Genomic DNA, 27,578 nt, shown 5'->3' with positions numbered 1-27,578 from the left:
GTTCTTTGTTTCTGTGATAGATCACTGAGTATGAGTGACTCTAAATCCATCCAAGTTGCTGTGAAGTCTGTATGTTTGTCCTTCTTTATGGCTGCAAATTACTCCATTGTGTATATGTACCACATTTTTTTTATCCAGTCCAACTTCCATGGGCAGGATGTTTGGTTCCATGTTTTTGCTATTGTGAATAGAGCTGCGATTCTTATCTATCCAGTCTTTGAAGTGACTCACTCAAGTGGCTCTTCTAAGGTTCTTAGGCCTTCCTGGAGGCTGCCTGAAGAAATGCACATAAGTTGAGGTACTTTTAATCACATTTCTCAATCTTCCTTAAGATAGCAGAGTCACTAATGGTAGTAAACATCTGTCTGGGGACAGGGAGACACCTGTTATCAACAAGGGGGCCTGAATGAAGCATATTTGTATATCTAACCCTTAACTGTACCCCACAATATCATAATAAAAAATATAGACTTAAAAAAAAAAAGATAGCAGATTCGAAACTTAGGGGTAAGATTGGTGCTGAGTAGTCATGACCACCCCATACAGGCATTGGTGGCTGCTATAGTCTTTCTACAGACGACCCAAGAACGCTCTTCTGCGTTAAGCATAGGTCCAGAAATGCTGCTTTACTATCTCAAAGATTCTGGCTGAATCATCATCATCCTTTGTTCAAGAGAAAAGATGATTTTTATTATTTTCCAAAGTAGCGTGGAGTGGTGGGGGGTGGTTTGCACTCTCACACTTCCATTCCCTTACTTTATCAGGCAGCTCACCTCTTCCCTAGATGGGTTAAAATAAATAAGAATAAATAAAATTAAATGATATCAATGTCTGAACAGCTTTGAGAACAAAGTAAGAACAAGGAGCCTGTTCTTCCCAAGGGAATGGAACACCTCCCACTGTTGAAAAGAGAAGGTCTCAGCAGAAGTGCAGGCAATGCTCACTCTCTTTCAGTTAACCTTTTGCAAATATTTCACACAATTTTCTTTTGACACACCCGTGAAAAGCTCCCTCTTCTTTCTTCCCCCTCCCCACTTCCCACTATCAGCTGTCTTGAGCTCTGCTAATCACAAGGGTGAAGTTCAACTGGTGAAAACATGTTGCAGCATGAGGAATTTACCCTTTGACCCTGTCCTTTTCTTTGCCAGCTACACTAATATAAAATTTCCATTGTTGTAAAGCCAGCATCAGTGGCACCCACCCAGTACTTATGGCAAAAGAAAAAAAAGCCAAATTATCTTGGTGGAAAATGGCTCATCAGCAGCCTTTTGTGAAACTAATGAAGCCACAATTTCCCCATTTACGATAATCTGTCTTCACTTTCGGGATCACCCATGATATGTTGGACTTTAAGTGGTTTTCTGGTTTTGCCCTCACTTGGCAAGAAACTCTTGAAAACATTACTGCACATTGTGGATGGGCTCCAGCAGTCTAACCCATTCTTTTGATGTATCAGGGTGGCTTCTTTTTCTCCTGCAGAATACCCATTGAAAAAGATATATTTCTTGCATTTACTCTTGGACAAGTGGATAACTGACATTATACTCAACTGACTTTATATGTCTTACATTTAGGTAGCATTACTTTAAAAAAGATGGGGAAATAATCTACCTACAAGGAACTGTGTTTTTTTTGTTTGTTTGTTTTGCTTTGTTTTTTGAGAAGACAATCGTGACATACTCCTATGTTCTACTCTGATCCTATGATTAATCAAATTAAATGTACCTCTCCAAAGAGAACTCATTCTAACCACAAAATGTTAATGTTTCTATCCTTTACAAGTGAAGTCCAAATTGTTTTCCTTAATGTGGTTTCAAATACTTTTTCTGCAAAATATTTTTTGTTTCGTCTTAATCATGGAACATTAAGCTAAAGCATAAATGCATCTCTCTAAAAATCACCTCCTATATCCCACTAAGATAAAGACAAAAAAAAGTTGGTCTGGTCAGATTTTAAATAATTGTGAGATTCTAATTACACGAATAAAAAAGTAAAATAATAGGTATTCACCTGCAATAAGGAAAAATAGTGAGAAATAATTTCACTGAAGAATAGACTGTCCACTGAAATATCTTCCACCCAGCTACCTAATGGTTTTATTATTAAGAATGGGATAGAATTTTTTTTGTGTGTGTGAGTTGGAGTTTCACACCATCACCCAGGCTGGAGTGCAGTGGCACACTCACATCCACCCCAGTGTTGACCTGTTGGGCTCAGCCTCCCAAGTAGCTGGAACTACAGGTGCGTGCTACTATGCCTGGCTAATTTTTTGATTTATTGTAGAAATGAGGTCTCGCCAAGTTGCCCAGGCTGTTCTCGAACCTGTGGGCTCAGGCAATCCCCTCACCTCGGCCTCCCAAAGTGATAGATTTCAATACTGATAACTATTCTTTAATCTAAAAGAAATTTATTATTGAACTGATTGCTCACAATTATTACTAATGGATTTTACTGCATACTCAAAAATTGTGCAAAAACATACCCTTTGCATGGTATAAACCAATGATTATCTCTGAAGAGTGCTCTGAAGCATTCATATTAATGCCTATTAATCATATACATAACTGTAGTCATGACTACATCTTGCTTTTCTAGAATTTCTTATTTTTTTAGATCACTAAATAAAACCGAGGTTGCCAGATGAACAAGCACATGTACAGTAATCTCCCTTATCCACAGAGGATATGTTCCAAGACCCCAAGTGAATGCCTGAAACCACAGATAGTACTATATATGCTATATTTTTTTCCTATGCACACATACCTATAGTAAAGTTTAATTTATAAATTAGGCACAGTAAGAGACTAACAATAATAATAAAATTAAAATAATATAAAAATATACTATAATAAAAGTTATGTGAATATGGTTTTTTTCTCTCAGAGTATTTTATTGTACTGTACTCATCTATTTTCAGACCTCAGTTGATCACTGGTAACTGCTACTGCAGAAAACAAAACTGTGGATAAGTAGGGACTATCATATTTATCAGTAAATACAGCAGTAAAGAGAGACCACAATGACAGTTGAGCTAAAGAAAGCTAATTTAAAAAAATTATTTTAAGAGACAGGGCTTGCTATATTGCCCAAGCTAGTCTCAAACTCCTGGGCTCAAGCAATCCTCTCGCCTCAGCTTACACAAGTGCTGGGATTATAGGCATGAGCTACCTCGCCTGGCCTCTTCTTATTATCAGTCATATTTGTTTGATTTGGTTTTAGTTTTGGTTTCCTGGGGACCTCTCAGACACAGATTAATGAATTATCTTTGCATTGTATGCCTCCTCTAATCGTAAGAAGGACTTGCATTATGCTTTTAGAAAAGGCTGCTGGATATTACTACATTCTCAAAATAATAGTAGAAGCTTCTTGCTACCTGAAAAAGATGTTAGAATAAGCAGAAGATGTGAGATGTATGTCCCAACCTTTGTAAATACATTTACGGGATTTTAAAACGGGAAGGAGGCAAGGGAGTGGCACAAGGGCATTTTTCAGTGAAGGCTACCAAATTAGAAAATGAATCACACCCTCAAATACAAAAACTGAGTTCCTTATACATCCTGAGTGTTTCTGCCTTAAATTACAAAGTGACTTTCTATCCTCTTATACTTCCCCTTAATTTATTTGTTTCTGTATTTTCATTTCTATATTTTTAGAGACAGTGTCTTGCTCTGTCGCCCAGATTGGAATGCAGTGGTGCATTCATGGCTCACTGCTGTCTTGAACTCTTGTGCTCAAGGGATCCTCCCACTTCAGCCTCTCGAGTATGTGGGACTACAGAGCGTGCCACCATACATGGCTAATTTTACTTATTTTTTAGAGATGGGGTCTCACCATATTGCCCAGGCTAATTTATTTTTTATAATAGTTAATTAACATTTATTATGTATTCTCATGAGTTTGTTTCTGCCAGCACTAAGAACAGACTGTGAATATAGTAATAACACAAACAGATAATAAGAAGGCCTTAAAGTATGGGTTAGAAGGCCTAGGATTTAATTCCAGTTCTACCATTTGTTGTTTATCCTTGACTAACTTACTTAAGCTTTTCTCACCTGTAATAATTCTCAAAAACTTGTCTAGTAATGCATTTTAAAGTAGTTTTTGAACTTTGAAACTCTAGTGGAATGTAAGGTAGTAGCATTATTATTCCACTGTTAATATTAAATGAGTTGCAAAAATCCTGTAAGGCTTCTGCCTGGACCGTCGAGGAAACTTGATGTGAAGCCAAGATACTAGACATAAGTGGAGCTAGTTCAAGAGATAGGAATGGACTAGATACAAAGGGACAAGTTCAAGAGATAGGAATGGACTAGAAAGTGGGGCAATTGCAAGAGACTTGGATCAAGGCTTCATTCATTCTTCAGAAATTATTGCATGTCTCAATTTCTTGAAATATAAAGTGACAGTGTTGTTGTGAGTATTAAATCAGACAATATAAGCAATGTGTATAGTGTAGTGCACAAAATCCAGGGATCACTTAGTAAGAGATAGCATTAGAATACCTCCACCATTTAATAGCTGTGCAAACTTTCTACCAATCACTTACTCTAAGTTTGTTTCCTCATCTTAAAAACAGAATAATAATTGCCATCTCACTGGAGTTTTGTAAGGACCATGTAAATTTTAGCACTTAGCACAACACTTGGTATATACAGTATTTATTAAATGATAGCTGCTATTTAGTGACAGACCCAATAGCGGTTAGCATAGCTGCAGCTACAGCAGCAAAGTGTTAGCTTTGTACCTGACACTGGGCTAGCTCTAGAGAAGACCGCAAATTACTTAATATGGTTGGGATGTAGAAAGAAGAATCTGAAGTAGTGAGTAGAGCCTTACCAGTGTGGTGTCATAAGCATATTTAAAGAGTTTGAATTTTTATCTTGAAGGCAATAATGAGCCATTAGAAAATCAAAAGACAACATAATTGGAGCTGTGCTTTTAGAAAGATCCCTCTCACTAAAGTTTAGAGAGTGAATTGGAGTGAGGCAAGAACAAGAAACAGCAGACCTGCTAGAAAACCACAACAAAATTTTCTGTGAGAAATGAGATTTGTCTGACATAAAGCTAACAGCAGTGGAGATGGAGAGAAATTGACAGATGTGAGAGAGATTTAGGAGTTGGTTTAACAAGACCTAGTGATTGATTGTATGACTAGAGAGAGGAAGTAGCAGGATATAAGGATATTGATTGGCTATGAAAAGGATCAACAGAGATCAGGAGTTTCTCTCTTGATCTTAACTCTCTAGCTAGCCTAATCTGAAACCATATTGGAAAAAAGACTATTATCTTCCTTCAAAATGCATCTTAATGAAACCTTTTCTAAGTTGGAGACAATGCATTCTGCTATACTCATTATGATAAAGAGTTTGCATGGGATCCTTGATTTTTGCCTGGAAAAAAAGTTACTATTTTTCTCTCTCTTTCTGTGGCATATACCAGGCTCAAAGATTGTCCCTAACGAAACCACTCAGGGTGTGCACAGTGTTCACCTAGACATCTCCATCCCACAGCTAATGCATTTCTATTTACCTAATGGTAAATCAAAGCCATCATCTTTCCACATAAAGAACATCATGTATATATTCAGCTAGATCCTGGGAGCTGGTGTTTGTATGTACTTGTGTGCAAAGATGAAACAGAAATGGATTGATTTTAAGGTGCTTATAGTCTGGTAGAGATGAGAAAACAGTAAATAAATAATTATAAAACAGTCTGATGGTGTTGGGATGCTAGAATTTATGTATTCTAATTCACTTCTATGATACTTTTAACATGAACCTTGTGTTTACATGTCTGTCTCCTAAATAAGGCTATGAGCTCCTTGAAGATAGAGACTGTTTCATTCATTCTTATATCTCCCTAGTCCAGTATAGTTCTATAGGAGATCTGGAAAGGTTTTTTTGAATGAAAGGTACATGCATGGTGTTTCCAAATATTGTGGGTAAGGCCCTCACTTGACTGAAAGGGAGTACAGATTTTAAGGAAGGGTCCAGACATAAAAGGGAGAAAGCAGAAGGACATCAGTCAGATGTTTTGTTAGATAGGTGACCTTTCTAGAAACACCAGAGATGATGTACACAATATTTGTGACATAGGAAGAAGCACAAAATTCTTCATTTCTCAGTACAAAGAATAGATAGTTCCAGTTCTAAAGAAAAAATTTATTAGGTTAACTGATGGACAGGGAAAAGTCCAGAGATTTTCTGTTTAATAAACATTCACCTGTGACCAAGTATTCTTAGCTATCACACTATAAGAATAGTTTATCTAAATCAACCCCTAACTTGCTTCACAGAGACATGTTCTTGTGGTCTACTAATAACATAAAAATTATTTTTAGAAGAATACACCCAGCAAGTAGGAAACCAAGAATTTCACATTCCAAAACTTAGCAGAATCTTATCACAGCTGAATGAAGCCAAGGATAGGGAGGAAGAGAGGAATAAACCTATCCCCAATAAAGGAAGAAATAAGTTAACCAAGAAAAGCAAATGTTGAATTTAGCTCTTCAAAGATTTTAGGGAAAAGATAAAACTACTTCTGCTTTCAAATGTTTAAGAAATTTTACACGTGAAGACTTTACCTGGAACTTGGTGTATGCATTTTGTATACTCAAATGCACATTTACTTCAAGAAAGACTTTCCTTAAATGTTCCCGTCATTAGACTGTCATGATTCGTTTGTTTTATTTCCAGTGTACTCCAAAATGTGGACCAGGATTCAAGCATCGGATTGTTCTGTGCAAGAGCAGTGACCTTTCTAAGACATTCCCTGCTGCACAGTGTCCAGAGGAAAGCAAACCTCCCGTTCGCATCCGCTGCAGTTTGGGCCGCTGCCCTCCCCCTCGCTGGGTAACAGGAGACTGGGGCCAGGTAAGGCATTGATTTGTAATGCCGGTTCCTGCTGAAATAACACCCTGAGATGCAAACCTGAGGCTCCTGAATTGGTCACTGTAAAGGCTTGAGAGATGAGTAAAACACATAGAAATCTAGTTATGAGATATGTAAAACGATGCAGAAACCACAACCACACATGGACACAGCACATTTAGCCCCTGTTTCTCCTATACCTAAGTACTTCTCACTTTTACCTACTTTTTTGATTCTACCATTTTAAGTTACATTTAAAAGAGAAATAAGTAGTCTAGATGGTGAGAGATTTGAACAAGCTACCAATAGTTCAGATTCTAGTCCCAGCTCTTTTTATATTAGACTCATTTCTATCTTATGTCCCATATCCTATTTTTCTTTCTTTTTTTTCTATTTTTTATTTTTAAATTGCATTATCTTGCTGTAGGCCACATTAAATCTTATAAAAACATGTTGATTCTCATCACAGAAATGATAACAATGTAAAACAATGCATATACTAATTAGTTAGGTTTATTCATTCCACAATGTATATATGCTTCAAAATATTTGTACATGAGAAATAGATATAATTTTATCTGCCAATTTAAAAATAAATTTAAAATAAAAACAATTTGGCATATTTGGATAGAAGGAAGATTAAGTATTGTTCTAAATGTCAAGGAATAAATCTATTAGGTTAAATTTAAAAAACAATGCCCCGGAAAGTAAATTTCTAGCCAATCAATGCCCTTATCTTAGTTTCCATAATGGGCCTTGTAGCTAGTCATTTTCTAATATTTGAGATCCAAATAAATCATAATGACATATAACTATACCAGAATGATTGTGGTCTTCACCTGCCATTACTTATTAAAAATGTCATTTCATAGGAGTAGTTACCAAAATTCTGGAGAAAATTCAATATTGATAGAGTACAGCAGTATTTCTAAAACTCTTGTTTCATTTGATGAAAGGCAAAGATTTTTAGTACCCATTAAGGTAAATAAATAGACTTGCTCTGTATTCAGCCCTGTGAGGAGACAAAAGAAATGTGATTATAAAATAAGTAATGCTTTGCATCTCCTTAGCGGTATTTAGTTTAATTTGCAAAAGCTCATGTGGAATACACATGATACGGTATGCAATTAAGAGTCACTGTAGAAGTGTGAAATTTTCATATTACATAATTTATATTATACTATTAGAGAATCAGTGCAGACATGCTCTCATGATTTTTAAATGAGACAAGGATTTCTTTATATATTCTTCATTGCAATGTACTGCTATGTAAATGTCAGTTGAAAGTTTCTATATTTTAATGATATCACTTAATTTACAATTGTCAATTTGAAATTATTATTTTAAATGCTGTGAAGTCCTTTTTTTTCATTTTCAACCTGGTTTTCTAAAATTCAGAATAACCCGTGGAAATACATTTTCAAAGGTGCTTTAATATATTTTTATAGTGCATTTATTTGTCATTCTATATTAAAAGGGTTTTTTTTAACTGTCTTCATGAATATCCTTTGGGTGCTCTGAAAGTTTTTGCAAACAAATTCAAAAGGGCTTCAATTTGTTTACCTTGTAAATATCACTATCCCCTGTGTTGGTACCAGTTAGCTTTTCATACCTTTGATCTCAAGTCTCACAGGCTTTCTGGTATTCTGGATGGCAGGCGAAAAGAATAGACTCAGCCTTATTCTTCAGACTGGACAGCTGATCTGTACCAGCTGAAACTATACCTCTCAGAGATTAACTTCAGCCCTAAAGTGACTGAATCCCTGAATAGATGAAAAAGGAGAGGGAGACATGCTAATTGGCTAACAGCAGACCACTTCTCAGGTTTGCATGGGTGACAACACCTTAGAAAACTCAAGGTACTTATTTAAGCTCTTTTTTAAAAAAATCAGATTCTATCACCAAGCCCTACGGCCATCACTACTATTACACTAAATTAATAATCTGATCAGATACAGAGCATGCCAATAAAGCCATCAGGTTGTTTACTTGCATGCCTGTAATAAATAGCGAGCAATAGTGATGCCCTAGCCCTAGAATTTCTTAGTATTCTACTTCATCATGAAGATTTTCTCATCACACTTCTGCTAGAGTTCACCAGCCTTTCTTGGAATTGTTGGAGTGATAGTTCAAGAAATCTCCATCTGTTGTCCTCTGGGAGCTATGCTGAGTCTTTTTCTAGAGTGATAACATGATTCTTGAATTTCCAAATCAATTTTATAGTACCATGACCTAATCATAGACTTCTCACAGATGAGCCACATATGGGCTTTAAAAGCAATGTACCTGAAGTGACAGAGTATCTTTTTTACCTCCTGAAAGTTGTTGAGATTAATATTTTGTTTCTCTGTGTCTTTGGATTTAGTGTTCTGCTCAGTGTGGCCTTGGACAGCAAATGCGAACTGTGCAGTGTCTCTCCTACACTGGACAGGCCTCTAGTGACTGTCCAGAAACTGTCCGGCCTCCGTCAATGCAGCAGTGTGAAAGCAAATGTGACAGTACCCCCATTTCCAATACTGAAGGTGAGTTTTCTGTGGAGGGGCCTCTAGTGACTCACATTACTGTTCCTGGGGCTTGAAGAGCCCCATAGCCCACTATTGTAGTGGAGTTTGAACAGAGCATTTGTGAAAACTACATATTTACTGAACTGTAAGGAGGAAATTTTTTCCTGGCTCTTTCACTGACTGTATGACATTGTTAAGTCATTTAACCTTTCTAGGGCTGAGTTATCTATAAAATGAGAAATTGGAGTGGATAATTTCTAGGGTCATGTTAAATCTAGGATTCTATGCTTGATTGGTACTAGAGATAATTTCTAATGAACCACTCTTAAAGTGAACACTTCTGTTTCTTTTTGGATATGAGAGTGAATGTCTATCATCCTGCAGATAAATTTCATGTTTGTTATACATATAATGAAGTCATATGCTTGAAAGTACTGATGGTTTTTTTTTGTTTTGGTTGTTTTGGCTTGGTTTGGTTTGAGTAGGAGTCATTCTGTCACCCAGGCTGGAGTGCAGTGGCACACTTACAGCCACCCCAGCGTCGACCTGCTGGGCTCTGGCAATTCTTCCGCCTCAGTCGTCCAAGTAGCCAGAACTACAAGCGTGTGCTACCATGCCCAAGTAATATTTTATTTATTGTAGAGACAAGGGCTCACCAAGTTGCCCAGGCTGGTCTTGAACCCATGGGCTCAGGCAATCCACTCGCCTCGGCCTCTCAAAGTGCTGAGATTACAGGCTGAGCCACCAAGCCCGGCCACTACTGGTGTTTTACATACTAAGTTTCTTATTGTAGAAAAGTAGACAAATAATTTTTTTATATTATTTTCTGTTGATAAAGGAGGACAAAGGTCTTAGTGCTCTGAAATGTATTTCTTTTTCTTACATATCGAAAAATCCCTTTATTAACAGCAGATACTATCCAAAATCCTGACTTTCTCATGTCTTACTTAAATAAAAGTACTTTCTTTATTCATTTAGGCATTCATTAGAAATTTCTTGAATGCTACTATGTGCAAAGCATGATGACAGAAATTATCAAAAATGTGGCATAGTCAGAAAGTTTAAACTGCCTTCACATATGAAAACAGAGACAAAGCCGGGCACAGTGGCTCAAGCCTGTAATCCCAGCACTTTGGGAGGCCGAGGCGAAAGGATTGCATGAGTTCAAGATTTCGAGACCAGCCTGAGCAGCTTGGTGAGTAGTCGCGCTGCTTGGAAGGCTGAGGTGGAAGGATTGCCTGAGCCCAGCAGATCGAGGCTGCAGTGGCCGTGAGCATGCCATTGCACTCCAGCCTGGGCAAGAGTGAGACTTCGACTCAAAAAAAAACAATACTCATGTATCTGAGACATGGTCAAATACATGCACAAGAACGTCTGAAGCCACAAATTTAAATTATATGAGAAATCCAGCTACAAGGCCCTGCTCCAAAACATCATAAATATATAATCTAATAATTTGTTACTATTTTTCAAGAGAAAACTATATGTTTATAAACTCATTCAAGGGAAATCTATTCCTTTTGATCACTTCTATCCCATTCAAAGGATTGTTTTTAAAATTATATTCACTATTTTAAAATGTTTCTTTAGGAATTCTGTTTTAGGAAGAGTGATCATCTAAACAAGATCTAGATAGCTTGCATCTTTGCAAATAGTTCATTTTTTATATCTGCACCTTAGCACGATATACTTATTGCACATGTAATTTACTCTTTCAAAGAAGCCTTATCCAACATCAATTCAAAACCATGATTTTAATTTGCAAAATCTCTGGCTCTAATGCCATCTATTTCTTTTTCTGAACCTTTCATAAGGGACATTCTGGAAATCTAGCTTTCCCTCTCTTCATAAGGGCTCTAAATCCATGACAAACAGAGGTCTTTTTCCTGGAAAAACTATTTTTTAAATGATCTGGGGTGGGGGTTATCTCTCTTCTATACGACTATAGCTAACAAATGTTTTAATCCATTGTAAATTATTAGCAATCAGTCACATGAGATTGGGGGTCTATTTTTCTTTCATAATTGGAAGATACACCATTAAGGTGGGAGAAGGAATATTACAATCATATTAAACTATGCTATGCTGGGTATTATGTTAGGCCCTTTTTATGTATTATCTATCTTATATATCTCACATATATAAATACATCTCTCTCTGTAAGTATGTGTGTGTGTGTGTGTGTCTTATATAATCCTGACAACAATCTTCTGAGAGTTGGTATTACTAATGGAGAAAAGTAAGGCACAGAGAGGGATAGTGACAAGCCCAAATGGAAAGACAAGGAAGTAGTAGAATCAGGATCTGAATCCAGATTTGGTAGAGCTGAGGTGCCTGTCAATTTCAACTGCATTTACATACTATTCTTTTTTTTTTTTTTAAGTTGGAGTCTCACTCTGTTGCCCAGGCTAGAGTGCAGTGGCATGCTCCTGGCTACCGCAGCCTAGACTTGCTGGGATCCTTCCACATCAGCCTTCCAAGTAGCCAGAACTACAGGAGGGTGCTACCACGCCCAGCTAGTTTTTTGATTTATTGTAGAGACAAGGTCTCACCATGGTTGCCCAGGTGGTCTCTAGCCTGCAGTCTCAGGCAATCCTCTCGCCTCGGTCTCCCAAAGTGCTGGGATTATAGGCTTGAGTCACTGTGCCCAGCCTACATGCTATCCTTAATTCACTCTTTAAAGTAGGGTATTTTGTCATGAAAACAGAATTTCTGACCATGAAGTAGAGATACTTCTGACATGGCTGTCAGCCTAATTCAATAAATTAAGCATTGTCATAAATACTGAAAGAACTGGCTTTGGATATGCCTAACACAATATATACATTGAGGTTAAATGTATAGCTTCATTTTAGGCAATTTTGGTAATTAATTTGTCCAAAAACTTCTCTATAGTGGTTAATTATTATACTTAAGCTTTGCAACTCGAGATGCAATACTATTTTCAGAGTGGGCAGAATATCATTTGCAACTACACCTATTTATGCCTCAAAAAAATTCTCTTAAAATGGATGGTATCAATCTGAGGTTCCTTGGATTATTTGGAGAAACATCTCAAGGTCACTTCATCTACCTGGATAAATCATTTTTTATTAACATTAATATAAAGTAAGCAGTGAAGACAGTATTGTTAGACTTCTCAGCAAAGGAAGAAACTTTTAGGAAATTATTAATCCTGCAAAGTACAACTAATGCTAGAATAGTTATTACCTAAAACTGTTAACTCATTAAAAAGAAAGAAGTTCACTCTCTTTTACAAAATTAGATTTAAAGTACAAATAATATGTCTGTCATAACTTGTTTTGTGTTCTCTTTAATTTCCCAATAGCATTTATGGAGTGCATTTAAATATCTGAAACTGTCTGTTCATTTAATCAACAGCCCTTGCCACAGAAAATTCAAATACATTTATCAGTTCATAGTCTTTCAGGGCAAACACTTAAAAAATTTTAATTAAAAAATTTTTAAGAAGAGGAGGTGGAATGTGTTTCATGGAGTAGTTTACACAAGTGCTAAGGGAGCACCAGTGAAGGACCAATGACTTTAACGTTCTGGATCAACTAAGTGATCTATCAACCAGGTATAACATGTAGTTGGAAAAACCCAGTGTGTACCTTGGGAAAAGTGAATAAAACATTTGAGCTGAATTATAAGTTTTCATCTATAGAGATATGCAATGGACAGATAACATAGATTTTTTTTTTTTTTGAGTTGGAGTTTCACTCTGCCACCCAGGCTGGAGTGTAATGACACATTTACGGCCACCGCAGCCTCCACCTGCTGGGCCCAGGCGATCCTTCCGCTTCAGCCTTCCAAGTAGCTGGAACTATAGGTGCGCACCACCACACCCGGCCAATTTTTTGATGTATTGAAGAGACAAAGTCTTGCCAAGTTGCCCAGGCTGGTCTCAAACCCCTGGTCTCAGGCAATCCTCTCACCTCAGCCTCCCAAAGTACTGGTCTTACAGGCTTGAGCCACCACACCTGGCCAATAACATGGATTTCAAAAGAGAAGAGACTCTCATGTGAAAATAATGCAAGAGTAGGCTGATAAGGCATATGGGAATCAGACCAGGAAGCAAAGAAATGCTTCTTAATAAGGGAAAGTCAGTAGGAAAGTTGGGGAAGGAATAGTTTCTGGTTAATGCAGGAGAGTAGAAGAGGACCTCTATACCCCTGCAGAATCAGGTTCATATGACTCTTAGTTGAAGGCCCCTGAGAGACCAGTTCAGCTCTACCCCAAGACAGGATTAGGAAGGATCTCTTGGTATATAAAATATAGTCTTCCCATTGAATCTCTATGGATGAAATGGACTACAGTTCAAATCTTGAGAACTGTTTTAACTACCAAGGTTTAGGTAATAGTCTCCCTCCCCATGATGTTTTGTTACTAAAATAATAAAAAGTTTCAAACATACAGTAAAGTTGAAAGAATTTTACTAAGAACACCTACTATCTTGATTCTAGTATTAACATTTTCCTGAACTTGTTTCATCACACACGGGTGTTGTGTGTGTGTGTGTGTGTGTGTGTGTGTGTGTGTGTGTGTGTGTGTGTGGTATCCACCTGTCCATTCCTCAAAGTCACGGTTTCTATTTTTATTTTTTTAAGGTTATGGTCTTTAAATAACATGTCCCATTTGTCAAATCATTAATTCATTTACTCAGCAAACATACTTACTATGTGTCAGACACCGAGACTATGAAAGGAATACAAGATCCCATCCTCAAAGGGAGCACAGTTTAGTGGGGCAGCAGCCTGCACACAAATCCTTTTCACGATATGAGCAGTACCACAACAGGGGTAGAAAGAAGCTATCATGAGTGGACAGAGGAGAGAGTAAACAGCGGGAGCTTTGCAGAGAAGGCAAGCTTGAGCTGGGCGTGGAAGGTACAAAACGTTTTACCAAGAAGGCATTGAGATGCAGGGCATGTCTAGCAGAGGACAGGTGTATGCAAGTCACAGGGGCCCAGAGGCCGTTCGCTGTGGCTGCAGTGGATTGGCAGACGAGCACCATGGAGAGGAGGCAGCTGAGAGAGAGAGAGACTTGGTTTGGTAGAGTCCTGTGTGCAATGGAAGGAAGCTAGGACTCCCTCTTTGGGTTACAGGGAACCAGTGAGGGAAATTGGAGAAAGACAAGCTCGGGATGACAGGAGCATAAGGGAGCAGAGGGAGGGCAGCCTTGTGTGGGGGGAAAATGAGAACAGTTGTTCTGAGAGTCCAGACGATGAGGAAGGCTTGAACTAAGGCAGATGTAGTCGGGATTAAAAAGAAGGTGATCAGCTGGGCTCGGTGGCTCAGCCTGTCATCCCACACCTTGGGAGGCTGAAGCGAGTGGATTGCCTGAGCCCGCGGATTCGAGACCCGCCTGGGCAACCTGGCAAGACCTCATCTCTACAATAAATCAAAAATTAGCTGGGCATGGTAGCGCGCGCCTGTAGTTCCAGCTCCTTGGAAGGCTGAGGCGGAAGGATCGCCGGAGCCCAGCGGATCGAGGCTGCCGTAGCCGTAAATGTGTCTTTACACTCCAGCCTGGGTGATAGAGTGAGACTCCAACTCAAAAAAAAGAAGGTGATCAGTTGGTAAAAACATAATAAAATGAAAAGGAGAATAAAAAGAACATGAACAATTACACTTGGGGATGAGAGATATCAAGGTATTTAGAAGGACTCCTCCGTTTCAGATCTGGGTAGCTGTGTACCATTAATCATGATAAGCAATTTGGACATCTACAGAGAAATTAAACACATTAATCCCCCAAAGTTAGAATAAAACAATGGAATTTGAATAAAATAAAAAATAAAATAAATTCAGAATGATTGAAGAGATGGAGGGAGGTAAAGCAACAAAGGGTAGTAAGAGAAAGAGAATCAGAAAGAGGGCATCAAGAAATTAAAATAGCAAGGGGGAAGAAGAAGGGGACATACAGCTTGCTGTGTCTGACATCTGCTTAGTTTTTTGTTTCTAAACGCCTCAGCAAAGGGTTAAAGCATTATAGGCTTTGTCATGACAGACTGCCACTGAAGAGGTAACACAGTTTGCAGCTAAGATAAATTATAGACACACTGGTTTATCAGTACATTTGAAATGCTATTCAGAAAAATTTTTAAAGTACATATATCAGCTGAGACTAGCCTATTCAAGTTCACCTGAAACTCTATTCAAAATGCCATTTATTCATATTTTGTGCAGTTTCAGATTCCCTTGTGGTTTATATAGTGAGTCATTTTAGTTTGTCAGTAGCACAAGGCACTCTGTCATGCAGTATTTATTGCTGCCAGGTAATGATTCGTGGTGTGCCTGGAGCTGGTAACCAACTCAGGAAAGGTACAGTCAGCATACAATGGTTACCAACCTGGGATGTCATGGTGGCTTTGGTGAGTCTCAGTCTCCCTCAATAAATAGCTCTGGGAAAACCTAGGCAGCTTCAGGAATCTCATACTAAAGTCCCCGAAATAAACTAGCTACTGCATTTGGGTTTAAGGTGGACTCTGACATATTAAAATCAGTAAAAGAAGTGGTAAAGATCATTTGAAGACTTCTACTTCAAGGAGGTGCGGAAGGCCAGTTTTTTATTTGCTACTTCCAAGAGCTCATAATCCACTTAGCATTCAGGTTTACATTCCTGGCTGTCTGGTTTAGAGGGAACCCTGGATTTGGGTTGGGATTATACTACCTCAAGGTTGAATTTGGGTGTCATCCAGGGAGTAAGACTGGCTAAAGAAACAAAACAAAGAGAAAAATGAATGATTTAGTCTATGGTAAGTTGAAATCAAAATAAAGTCCAATAACTGATATCACTTTGCTTCAAGGGTAACAATAAGTTGGTGGAATGTTCCCATTGCAATGAACAGTATCAGATTCCCAAGCAAAGTTTATTTCATCCTTTTCTAGCCTGCATATGTAAAATGTCAGTGGTTCAAGTACAGTTCTGTCAGGCAAAGTATATTGAGTTCACATTCCTCACTCCAACTTCTGCCCTGCGCATGGATGAGCACAGCTTTTACTGTCTCACTTCTCACCAGATTCTGCATTTCCATGGGTGGTGTGTCAGAAGCACAGCTGTTTGTATTTTTAAAATCCAAAAGATAGACCTGTAGGTGCTTAAGTCATAACTCTCCATTTATATGCTTCTTCTGAATCACATAAAGAGTTTACAGGCACAAAGGGCATGCATTCTCCAAAGAGAGATGCTGAATGGTCCAACCTGGTCACAGAAAGATCTGTCCCTGCCTACCCCAACTCATTCTAATGAGACAAGTAGGCAGGCTTTGCAACATTTGATGAAATAAATACAAGAACGCTGCATTTGAGGATTTTGTCTTGTATTTCTTGGACCAAATCAAACTTTCAAAGTCACACCATATCTGAATCTAATTGCATTCTAAATTCATAAGCCTCTGTTCAGTGTATTTTGAAAGCATGTCTTTTAGGTCAAAGTTTTGAAAGATCAATGTAAAGCACCTGAGGAAAAACTCATTGACACATCAATAATAAGTAGATTCTTGTGCTGCTGATGAAACAGGTTGTCTAAGTTTATCATTCAACTCTACCAAAACCCAGATTACCAGTGAGAACCACTCCTGCATGTCTGGCAGGTTACTTAAGGTTCTAGTAATGGACCTAGTTTACATCACAGGGTCTAGGGGGTGGCTTTCAGCCCTTGATGTGTTCCCAAGTCTCCCTGGGAAGAATTTGGGAATACTCCATAAATTGTCATTCCCACCGGAAGTATCTAGCCTTAAATAAAGTGCAACTTTTCGTTCTGGGATGGGGTGTAAAAAGAAGATGGACTAGTAGGTTTACAAAATTTTTCCTAGAAACCACACAAGGAGAACCTCTTGCCTTTCCAAATTCTGATGAAAAAAAAGATAAAATTGTCTTGTCATTTTCCTCCCAGGCAAGTACTTAGCTGGTTCATGATAACAGTAGAAGAGAAAATCAGACTCCTTCATCTTAAAACCCTTGACTCTACTGGATCAGATCCCACTAATTAAAAAGCAGGAGGTTTAAGTGTATTTGCATTAAGAAAATATAATAGTAGCCAGGCTCGGTGGCTCAGCCTGTAATCCCGCGCCTTTGGGAGGCCGAGGTGAGTGGATTGCCTGAGCCCGCGGGTTCGTGACCCGCCTGGGCAACTTGGCAAAACCTCATCTCTACAATAAATCAAAAACTAGCCAGGCGTGGTAGCGCACGCCTGTAATTCCGGCTACTCGGAAGGCTGAGGCAGAAGGATCGTTGGAGACCAGCAGGCGAGGCTGCAGTGGCTGGGAGCAGCCACTGCACTCCAGTCTGGGCAACAGAGTGAGACTCCAACTCAAAAAAAATGAAAAAAGAAAATATGATAGTAAAGACCAAACCTTCAAAACAGATCACCTACAGAGTGATTATCATATACAAAAAATTATTAAACTAAAGGATTATTTTTTAATAGACCTCCTAGTATTGCTTATTTCTAGATTATATACTCAGATATAGAGACATTTTTAATGCTTATTCATTTATTTGTATTTATTTATTTTTTTAAGTCAGCATCTACTCTGTCATCCAGGCTGAAGTGCAGTGACACAATCACAGCTCGCCACAGCCTTGACCTCCTGGGCCCAGGCAATCCATCTGCCTCAAGTCAGCCTCCTGAGTAGCTGGGATTCCAGGTGCATGCCACCTCATGCTAATTTTTTTATTTTTTGTAGAAATGAAGTCTCACTTTGTTGCCTAGACTGGTATTGAATTCCTGGGCTCAAGCAACCCTCTGCCTCAGCTTCCCCAAGTGCTGGGATTTCAGGGTGAGCCACTACACCTGGCCAGAAATTTTTACTTTTTAAATATTTTAAATATCAGCTAGAACTCAATGCCACCTGAAAATCATTCAGAAATTAAAACAAAGTACTTCTGCTCTTATTTATATTTCAGTGGAAAATGTGACTCAATTTAAGTTATGTACAACTTTTCCAGAATGGGTTTTTTACAAAAGTAAGTTGCACTGTGTATTGGTGCAAGACAGAAATGGCTGTTTCATAATTTCAGTTGACTTTAAGGATAAGACAGACTAATGAAGTAGTTGGTTTTATAATTAAGACCTCTCAACTATATCAGCATATATCAGTGATTCAAAAGTATAACAAAATAATCTTTCTAGCTAAGCTATAAAAGTGGCAGATGGGTTGAAGACACCAGTATAATTTTAAATTGGTAATAATATTTTGAAGATTATATTCAGCTTTCTATAATAATGGGGCTTTAAAACTTCTTGGTGTGTCTAAAATCACCTTTTCACTGATGCAATTTTACAAAATTTGAAGAGGAAGATATAGTGAAGAAAAATGTAAAGGGATAATTCAGGCTTTTTTAAATGCCTGTGACCTAGAAACCTCCTTTTCTAAGATAGCAGAGCAAACTCCTAAAAAACAGAAGACATGACTATGGTGCCCCAAGGGTTGATTTATCAGTGTGTCAGCCAAGAATACAGAGTCACAGAGAAGTGGAAACATTTTGCATTGAGAGGCCAAGAATTCTGCCAAAATAGAGTGACTTTGGATTCAGACCTGACTTCTGGTCCAACTAGCCAAATATAAGTTTCACGGTCTTTTTGAGTTTAAGTTTTGTTGCCTGTGTAAAGCTGATATGTTATATGCAATCATGGGCCATATAATGATGTTTCAGTCAACAACGGACCACATGTTCCATAAGATTAGAATGCCATATTTCTACTGTACCTTTTCTATGTTGAGATAGAATTAGATATACAAATACTGACCATTATGTTGCAACTGCCTACAGTATTCAGTGCAGTAACATCATTAAGTGATGCATGACTGTACTTAAAATGATTGGATTTAAAATACACACATACACACACACGCAAGAGGGACCCCCCAAGATTCTGGAATTTATGTATTTAAGAAGTGAGCATTTATTCTTACGTGTTTAAACTTCAGTCACCTTCAAAGTGCTCTCCATTTGATGCAGTACACCTATTGAAATGTTTTTCCACTGCTCAAAACAATTTTTGAACTCGTCAATTTTGATGCCTTTTAGTGTTTCTGCTGTTTTTTGTTTCACCTCTTCCACATTGGCAAAACGGTTCCCTTTGAGGACTTTTTTCATCCAGGGAAACAACCCAAAAAAAAGTTGCTTAGGGTGAGTTTGAGTGAACAGGGAGGGTGGAGCATGAGGGTGTCATGCTACTTTTGGCCAAAAACTGCTGAACACTCAGCACCGTGTAGGCAAGTGCACTCATAAATCACCCACCGTGAGATGGGCAAACTCACTGAAAGAATCTCCAAAAAGAATTCACTGAAGTCAAATGCAACCTCTCACAACACTAGGGAATACGCTGATGCTGACGGGTTCCTAGAACACTTACCTAGCAGGGAAGGCCCATTCTCCAAAAGATAATTCTGGACACAAAAGGAGGTGCTTAATAAATTGTAATTTATTTTCAATGCTATTCTTACCAAATTAAGCTCTCGTGGAGTTAAAAGACAGTGAGTAAAAGACCAGACTTGGTTGACCTTTGGCGAACCCAAAGATGTAATGAACAGTCAGGCCAGTTACTAGAATACGGAAGCAAAAGTTGGAACTGAATCTTCCATGTAGCCTAGGAGTCTCCATTTTAATGTCCATGCCTTGACAGTCCCTGGACCTTCTTCAGGTCTCTCCCCACCTCTGCCCTCATTGTAATTTATCTGCTTCTCTGCTTCCTATTTAATCACTTTTGGTTAATTCGCTTATATGTGCAGATGTGTAACCTTCCCTGAGCTTATATTTATTTTGATAGGGATTCCAGAGACATAATACATGGTGGTTGTTCTCATTTGCAAATCAGCATCAGTGTACCAGCTAGCATTGTTTGTGAGAGGCTGTGTTTGGCTTCAATTAATTTTTTTTTTTTTTTAGATTCTTTCATTGCATTTGCCTATTGAGGCTTACTCTGAGCTAGTGACCACAAACTTTATGTATATTACCTCATGCAAGCCTCACAGCATCCTGTGAGCAGACCTCATAGTCTTCACTTAAAGATGAAGAATTTACAGTCTTTCTCCAAGACACCCGTGCCACGGAGTGTGATGGTGGCAAAGCTTATGTTTTCAGACGATTTGGGGGTTCTAGTTTCAAATTTCTCCCCCTTTCTTTCTCTCATAACTCCGTTTTAAAACTAAAAAAAAATCTGAGACTTAGAGAAGTGAAGTATCTTGGCAAAGGACAAACAACTGCTAAAAGAGGCAGAATCAGGGTTCACCCCCAGTCCCGGCTGACTCCCCATCTCCTGCCCCTAACTATTGTGTTGTGTTGCTGCTGCAAGCATGTCAGGGATGTCGGTGGTCAGCCCCTCCCTCTGTAAGCTTGATCCTATTCCCAGGACCTAACCAACTTCTTGTTTTCAATCATGTTAGTTGAGAATTAACTTAACAAGGGTATTGGGAAGTTCAGAAAGGGACATCCTGATGGCTGGCCTCCAGCCCACCCATGGGCCAGATGATGCTTCTGAGCAAAGGGCCATGCTCTGGGCCTCTGCATGTGGAGGAGAGGCCACATTATTTCCAGCATCCACCTAAGGGACAAAATCCCCAAGTATTTGCCTGAATGGGTGGGTGGACAGGCAGGTGGAGGGAAAAGCAATTTATGAATATTCTGTTTAATTCATGAATTATTTATTACTTAATCAGATCCCAAAGTGTAAATCTAAAAGAAAAACCTGTGAATTTGCTTGTAATTTGCTCAACTCTGAATTTTCGTGGTCTAGCAACTCTTCCAAAAATGGAGCAATAAATCTCCTAATAGAGTTATACCCCAGGAAATGTTCTTCCTTGTTTTGTCTTCAAACTTACTTGTATCGTTTTTTTTTTTTTTTTGAGTTGGAGTCTCACTCTGTCGCCCAGACTGGAGTGCAGTGGCCGCTCCCGGCCACCGCAGCCTTGACCTGCTGGGCTCTGGCGATCCTTCCGCCTCAGCCTTCCCAGTAGCCGGAATTACAGGCATGAGCTACCATGCCCAGCTGATTTTTTTTTATTTATTGTAGAGATGAGGTCTCACAAAGGCGCGAGATTACAGGCTGAGCCACCAAGCCCGGCTATTTACTTGTATCTTTGGGGCAGTATTTTCTCAGTAGTAATTCATATATTGCGTCCTCATTGAGATGTTTAGAGTGTAACCCCTTGCTTCCTTCCTGCCATCAATCAATAAGAGATACTAATAATTATTATAATAATAATAGCAGTTCAATATTTGACACTTATCAAGTACTTTTTATGCACCAGACACTGCTCTAGTTGTTGTACACAGTGTATGCATGTAGTTATACATGTTACATGTGAGATTGTGTTCTCTAATCATTTCATTTTACAGATGAGAAAACCTAGGTACAAGAGAGACTAAGTGCCTTGTTCAGAATCATTAAGTTTGTAAATAGTAAAGCTAGGGTTAAACCCAAGCAATGTGGTTCCTAATTTTATTTCCTTGACTATTAAAACAACCAGTCCTCTCATATCTCTTTATCAACTAAATCATTTTTATATTTTGGCATGAAGGTCAAAGCTAAAGTTTATTTTGTATTTTAAGCAGTGCCACCACGCCTCGTTGAGGAGTATGCAGAGTAGCTGCCCCATTAGGAGAGAGATTTGGAATGAAAGATGAGGGACATTGTGTCACCAGGAATATGCTCAGCTTTTCTCCTCATTTTAATAATTGTATTACCTTGACAACATTTCCCTTTTGGTAGCAATGATAAAATTTTTTCCCCAAAAAATTAGTCTTAGTCTAAACTTTTTTGGTTACTTTTACTGGTCATGACTATTAGAGAGGGAAAAAAATATATCAAATAACCTCCAAATTAAATTATGTGGAAGTCTTTTTATCTTAAATTCAAACTTTGTCAACCAAATATCAGCTGATTTTTTTTTCCAGTGCAGTGTTTAAAGAAGTTGTTCATGTTCCTCCTACCTTCTTACGGCAAAACTTAAATTTATAGAGAATTATAATTGAAAAGTTTCTATTCAAGCTATAGAAACTTTTTTATTTATTTGATCCTATTGATTTCTTCTAGCTGTAAATCAAATCTTGAGTAAAGGAGTGTGATGGTGGCAGAGCTTATGTTTTCAGACGATTTGGGTGTTCTAGTTTCAAATTTTAAGCTTTTCTTTTCTTTTTCTTTTTTCTTTGAGTTGGAGTCTCACTCTGTCGCCCAGACTGGAGTGCAGTGGCCGCTCCCGGCCACCGCAGCCTCGACCTGCTGGGCTCCGGCGATCCTTCCGCCTCAGCCTTCCGAGTAGCCGGAATTATAGGCATGCGCTACCACGCCCGGCTGATTTTTTGAGTTTATTGTAGAGATGAGGTCTCGCCTGCCCAGGCGGGTCTCGAACCCACGGGCTCAGGCAATCCACTCACCTCAGCCTCCCAAAGGCGCGGGATTACAGGCTGAGCCACCAAGCCCGGCTTAAGTTTTTCTTTTAAAGAACCTTTAACGTGAGATTACTTTAGATTGTTACCTTGCTCTTCAATACAAAGATCTGGGAACTTTCTCATTTCTTTGCATTTAATTTTTCATGTTTATTATGTGGCTCATGTACCATGTTTTTGATCTCTTAGCTTTAGTGAATTTTTGAAGCTAAGAAAAAACAGGCAAACAGCAACAATAGCTATTGTGTAACACTGAACTTTACCCAGTGCCCTGTGTGGCTCCTAATTATCTTAAACAATTTACCCAGCACCCTTCAGTGTAACTACCTGGAAAAATAAAGGCAGAATGTTGGTTCTGGGAGGCATGCAAAAATTTCATTACTAGGTTTATGAAGTATTTTAAAATCCCCAGATTAAAGTGACCAGAATACTGGAGAAGAATATCATTATTAGCAGCAGTGGGCTTCTATTGAAATGACAAGGGGGGCGAACAGCGGCTGAGAATCAAAGGACTTGTGTCTCTTTTTCTACACTGGACCCTCAGTTCCGCCTTCTGCAACCAGGCTACAGAGGAGATGGAGAAAGAATCATCTGTTCACCTTCTGGCTGCAAGAACAGCAGACTGCAACTGTGGCAATTCTAGCACTGAGGAGAAAATACACATAGGAAAAAAGAAGGCCATGTCTCACTTCCAAATTAAAAAAAGACATTTCTACATGTTTCCATAACCCACAGACTGCTGCCATTTGAGGCCAACCCCTCAAAGCTTTCCTCTTTGTCTAGTGTAGCTGCTGAATCCAGGCCACTGTCAGCAATCCTCTGCATTCGCCCAGGCCCATCCCCACGCCGCACAGATGCAAAGATTCTCTTGAGACATGTGTACTTTGGTATCAAACAATGCAACTCATGTTTGATTTTGGATAACCTTGCAGTGTTGAATAAAATAACCCTTGAGAAAGAAGCAATAAAAGTGCTGTAAGAAAAATGACTCATGTTTCCAAGCTGTCTAAAGTGATCACTTATCCCAACAAATGGTAATTCTTTCAAGACACAGTGGGCATGCACCATACTTATAAAAGTCTGGAAGAAAAGGTTTGCAAGCATTTTTTTAAAAATTTGTGTTAAAATATATCAAAAGAATACTTCTGATAGAGCATATCAGGCAGGGTATGCTTAAAAACCAAAACAAAACCCACATGGATTTAGACACCAAGGTGGACTGGCCCAAAGGGGGTCCTTGCCGAACATTCAGGCGCATTGGCTTGTTTATGTCCTTGTTTATGTGCCTCTAATTGTTTTCCATTTTCTGCCCCCTTTTGTTAGAGTGCAAAGATGTGAACAAAGTGGCTTACTGCCCACTGGTGCTGAAGTTCAAGTTCTGCAGTCGAGCATACTTCAGACAGATGTGTTGTAAGACCTGCCAAGGACACTGACCCATGGAAAGCCAGAGAGAGAGCCTTGTCATTTCATCGTGAAAATGCGTCCATCAAAGAGAGCCACCCAGAGGAAGAGGATTGATGTCCTTGCAAATGCATTACCCTGTGGAAAACGTAACCACTGGTCAGCCCTAGCTGACAGGATTTCAATATTATTTTAACTTCTGTGAAGTGGGATTTATTGATCCAAAGTGCTGGACACAGTATTAGGAGGGAATGCCAGATTGGAAAGATCCAAACAACCCAGGGAGACTTGCTTACTGTGGAGCGTTTGTGTTCTTTCGAGTAAATCCAATAGCCTGTTTACCTCCTTGGACCATTAAGATAATTTTTATTATGGACTTAGCAATGACACTGAATCCATTTGTATTTAAAACTGTTTAAAATGTAGCTGTTGTGACTTGGTCAACTATGGAAGTAAAGAAGATTCAGAATTCTTAAGTCATAGCTTAAAAATATTTACTATACTTTATCTCACTACCACAGCACCACAATTTAAATTATAAGACGGGCTTTGAACTATAATTTAAGGAGCAATTATAAATCAAAAGTAATGAAAGTTTGTATTATTTTTCTTCATTCCACTTAATTTCCTTGAGAATAAGCCCCCTGTTCTGAACACTGCTGTGAGCCATATATAAAACTATATTAAACTGAACAATAATGAGGGACTTAGTTTAAAGCAGTGCATCAGTTACTGCAGCTGTGCAAGTCTATAAACTCAGTGCTGAAAGACTGTGGCCAACTTGCCATTGTGCAAGTGAGGCTGAGATTTCCATTAAAACTTTAAGAGAAAAACATTTCAACTCCATGCAGAAGCCAGACTTGAGGTATGGTAGAGACTCAAGAACCAGGCCCTTTGCTGCCATCACACGGGACACGTCCGTTCCTATTTGAGTCGCCCCAACTCACTTGTGTTGACGTCCTCACCAGCCACAGGACGGCTCTGCCCTGTTGGATTGCTGCACACATCTTGTGCTTACTGGGGCAATACCATGCAAAAGATAGACTGGCTCAGCAACTCCCAGGCAGCCCCTTTTGCAATTTGCAGACAATTATGATGGGTTCCAGATGCCCCTTCTTTGATATGGTCGAAGGGCATTTATTTATATGAAAGCAAGTGTGTGTGTGTGTGCGAGCGCTTCTAAGTGTGTGGATAGATGAGTGTGCTTGCACATCAATGTGCTATTTCTGTGAGTGTTAACGTAGGCAAGGGATGACAACCAAAGACGAGAATCTCATGAAGACCAGCAATCCTAAAGTATAATTGTAATAGTCACTCAACCAAGTCTTTTGTATTTTTTGTGGATACTCTGAATGGCAATTAAATGTGAAACCCAGTTTCTTGGGCAAGTCGAATTCTAGGATCACGTCCACCTAAATTTAAATGACTAGCTCATATTTTCCCTGTCCTCAGCCTTCATGTCCTGCTCATCAAAAGACTCAGCAGCAAGATTAAAAATTAAAAAATAAAGGGTACTTGTTTATATGACTGTTTTGTACTTGAACACTTACAGCCTGCAGCAGGTCCTTGATGAATGTGTCTGGCGCCGAGCATGCCTCCTTGTTGTACACACAGGTATACCATGCATACACCAACTCCTAAAACTCAAGACTCGATGGCTACATTGTAAGGTTAATTCTTGCAGTGAAAGAGCATGTGTGACTTCATCCCGTCACTGTGCTCTGAAACTATGCGCCATTGTGTCACATACACCATGACTGATTGTGGATGATCGGGGGTGTTTTGAAAGGCAGAAGTCTTTCAGACACCAACAGCCAACCTAGACTCCCAAGTGTTGCTGTGGACAGTTGGCACGGGATGCTTTCCGCAAATTCAGTCACGACTGTCTGTATCTTACTGCCTGCTTTCTCTCTCAACACCACAGATCTCATCCCTGAGCTTTCCTGAGAGAGCTATTGGCCATTCAAGAGATATTATGAGAGCCCCCTTAGAAAACAAGCCCAAGTGCCATCTTAGCCACTCAGTGAAAGGAAGGAGGCCCATTCCATGGGCAGCATGGCTCCAGCACTGAATTCCCTTGGTCCTTTCGAAAGAACAGTTAACTTGGTGCTAATGTGCCTTGGTGAAATACAACAAATAAACAAAGGGTGGGTGTTTTTTGTGGCATTTTAGGCGTAGGTTCGTAATCTGGATCTGATTTTCTCCAACGTAAATATCAGCTCATGTTTTTATTTCAGAAAGATTTCTTACATGACTGACTAAAGGCTATTTTTTACCTCACCTGGAAACTACCATTGCAAGGGTGTTGCCCTGGGCACTGCAGTGCCTGGCTGGTGCTAGAAGAGGAGACCACCAGCACTGCCTGGGTTGTGCACCAGCACTGAGGTCAGGATGCAGACAGCTCCCTGGGCAGCACTGGATTGCCTTTCTAGAGGGAACCAAGCACAGAACATAGCAGGATTAAATAATTTCAGATAGGCCTGGAATTTAAACCCGAGTAGGTTCAAAAAACAAACAAACAACAACCAAAAAAAAACCACACTATATTCCATAGCACATGACAATACCGCTGCTACTCTAGCCACCCACATGACTACATAATGCCCGATTCCTAAGTAATAGTAGGATGGTCAGTGGGGGCTGGACCACCCTGGCAGACCCTCCCAAAGTAGTGAGCTATATAGACTACTTAAGGAACCCCAAGGAAACTGGTACCCTGTGGCTAAGAACAGTATCTGCCACTGGTGTAAAGACCTCCCAAAAAAAGGAACAGTAAACGTACCCAAATGATTAAACCCCTTGAGACACATATGACTTCTAAACAGTCCATTTTATTAGGAACTTTTTCATTTGAGTGAATGTCACATAGATATCCTTAATAATACAGAACAAAATTACCTTTGTATTATTGTGATTAGTTGTTGCTTATTATTTTATATTCAGTATTAATGTGGTACACTGTTTTTGGTTTGTTTTTTTTTTTTTTGGCTTTTGTAAATTATATTCTAATTTATTGCAATGTTTCCTAACACTTGTCCTACATCCATTCTCTTGCTTGTAATGAAAATGAAAAAGTCATTGTAACACTTGATGGAGTGAAATTCCACGCCAGGCACAGATTTTTTTTTTAAACATAGATAACTTAGTAAAAATAAAAATTCAGTTTGTAAGAATGACACACGTGGAAGTTGTCTATTCCCTGAAAAGCTTGTGTTAAACTTGCCTTAGAAGGAATCTAACCCTTGGGATACCACACCAACATTATTCACATTTTCCAGGCAATATACAGGATTGAGACGACTTACGGTATCCTTATTACCCTCCTCAGAGCTTGCGTCTATCTGTGTGTATTTTAGACCTCTCTAAATGCAGAAGTTTCAGGTGTTTCTGGTGGGGCCACATGCCCA

The 27,578-nt window shown here is 39.0% G+C and overlaps 1 protein-coding gene across 1 annotated transcript in view; it reads left to right on the top strand.

Moving 5' to 3' along the window:
• The window catches only part of LOC103260670 (A disintegrin and metalloproteinase with thrombospondin motifs 6-like), a gene marked incomplete at its 5' end in the record, with an annotated part of 68,499 nt that extends 43,734 nt beyond the window's left edge, over positions 1-24,765 (top strand). The window contains 3 exons of the mRNA XM_008058321.2: positions 6,696-6,872; positions 9,235-9,391; positions 24,094-24,765. Of these exons, the coding sequence (XP_008056512.1) occupies positions 6,696-6,872; positions 9,235-9,391; positions 24,094-24,203 (444 nt within the window). The remainder of the gene's footprint in view (positions 1-6,695; positions 6,873-9,234; positions 9,392-24,093) is intronic.
• Between the last annotated feature and the right edge of the window lie 2,813 nt (positions 24,766-27,578).

The sequence above is a fragment of the Carlito syrichta genome, unplaced genomic scaffold, assembly GCF_000164805.1.
Source record: "Carlito syrichta isolate Samal-C Ts95f unplaced genomic scaffold, Tarsius_syrichta-2.0.1 Scaffold89704, whole genome shotgun sequence".
Lineage (NCBI taxonomy): Eukaryota > Metazoa > Chordata > Mammalia > Primates > Tarsiidae > Carlito > Carlito syrichta.
The sequence above is the reverse complement of the archived record's forward strand: the minus strand, read 5'-3'. Positions and strand labels throughout refer to the sequence as shown.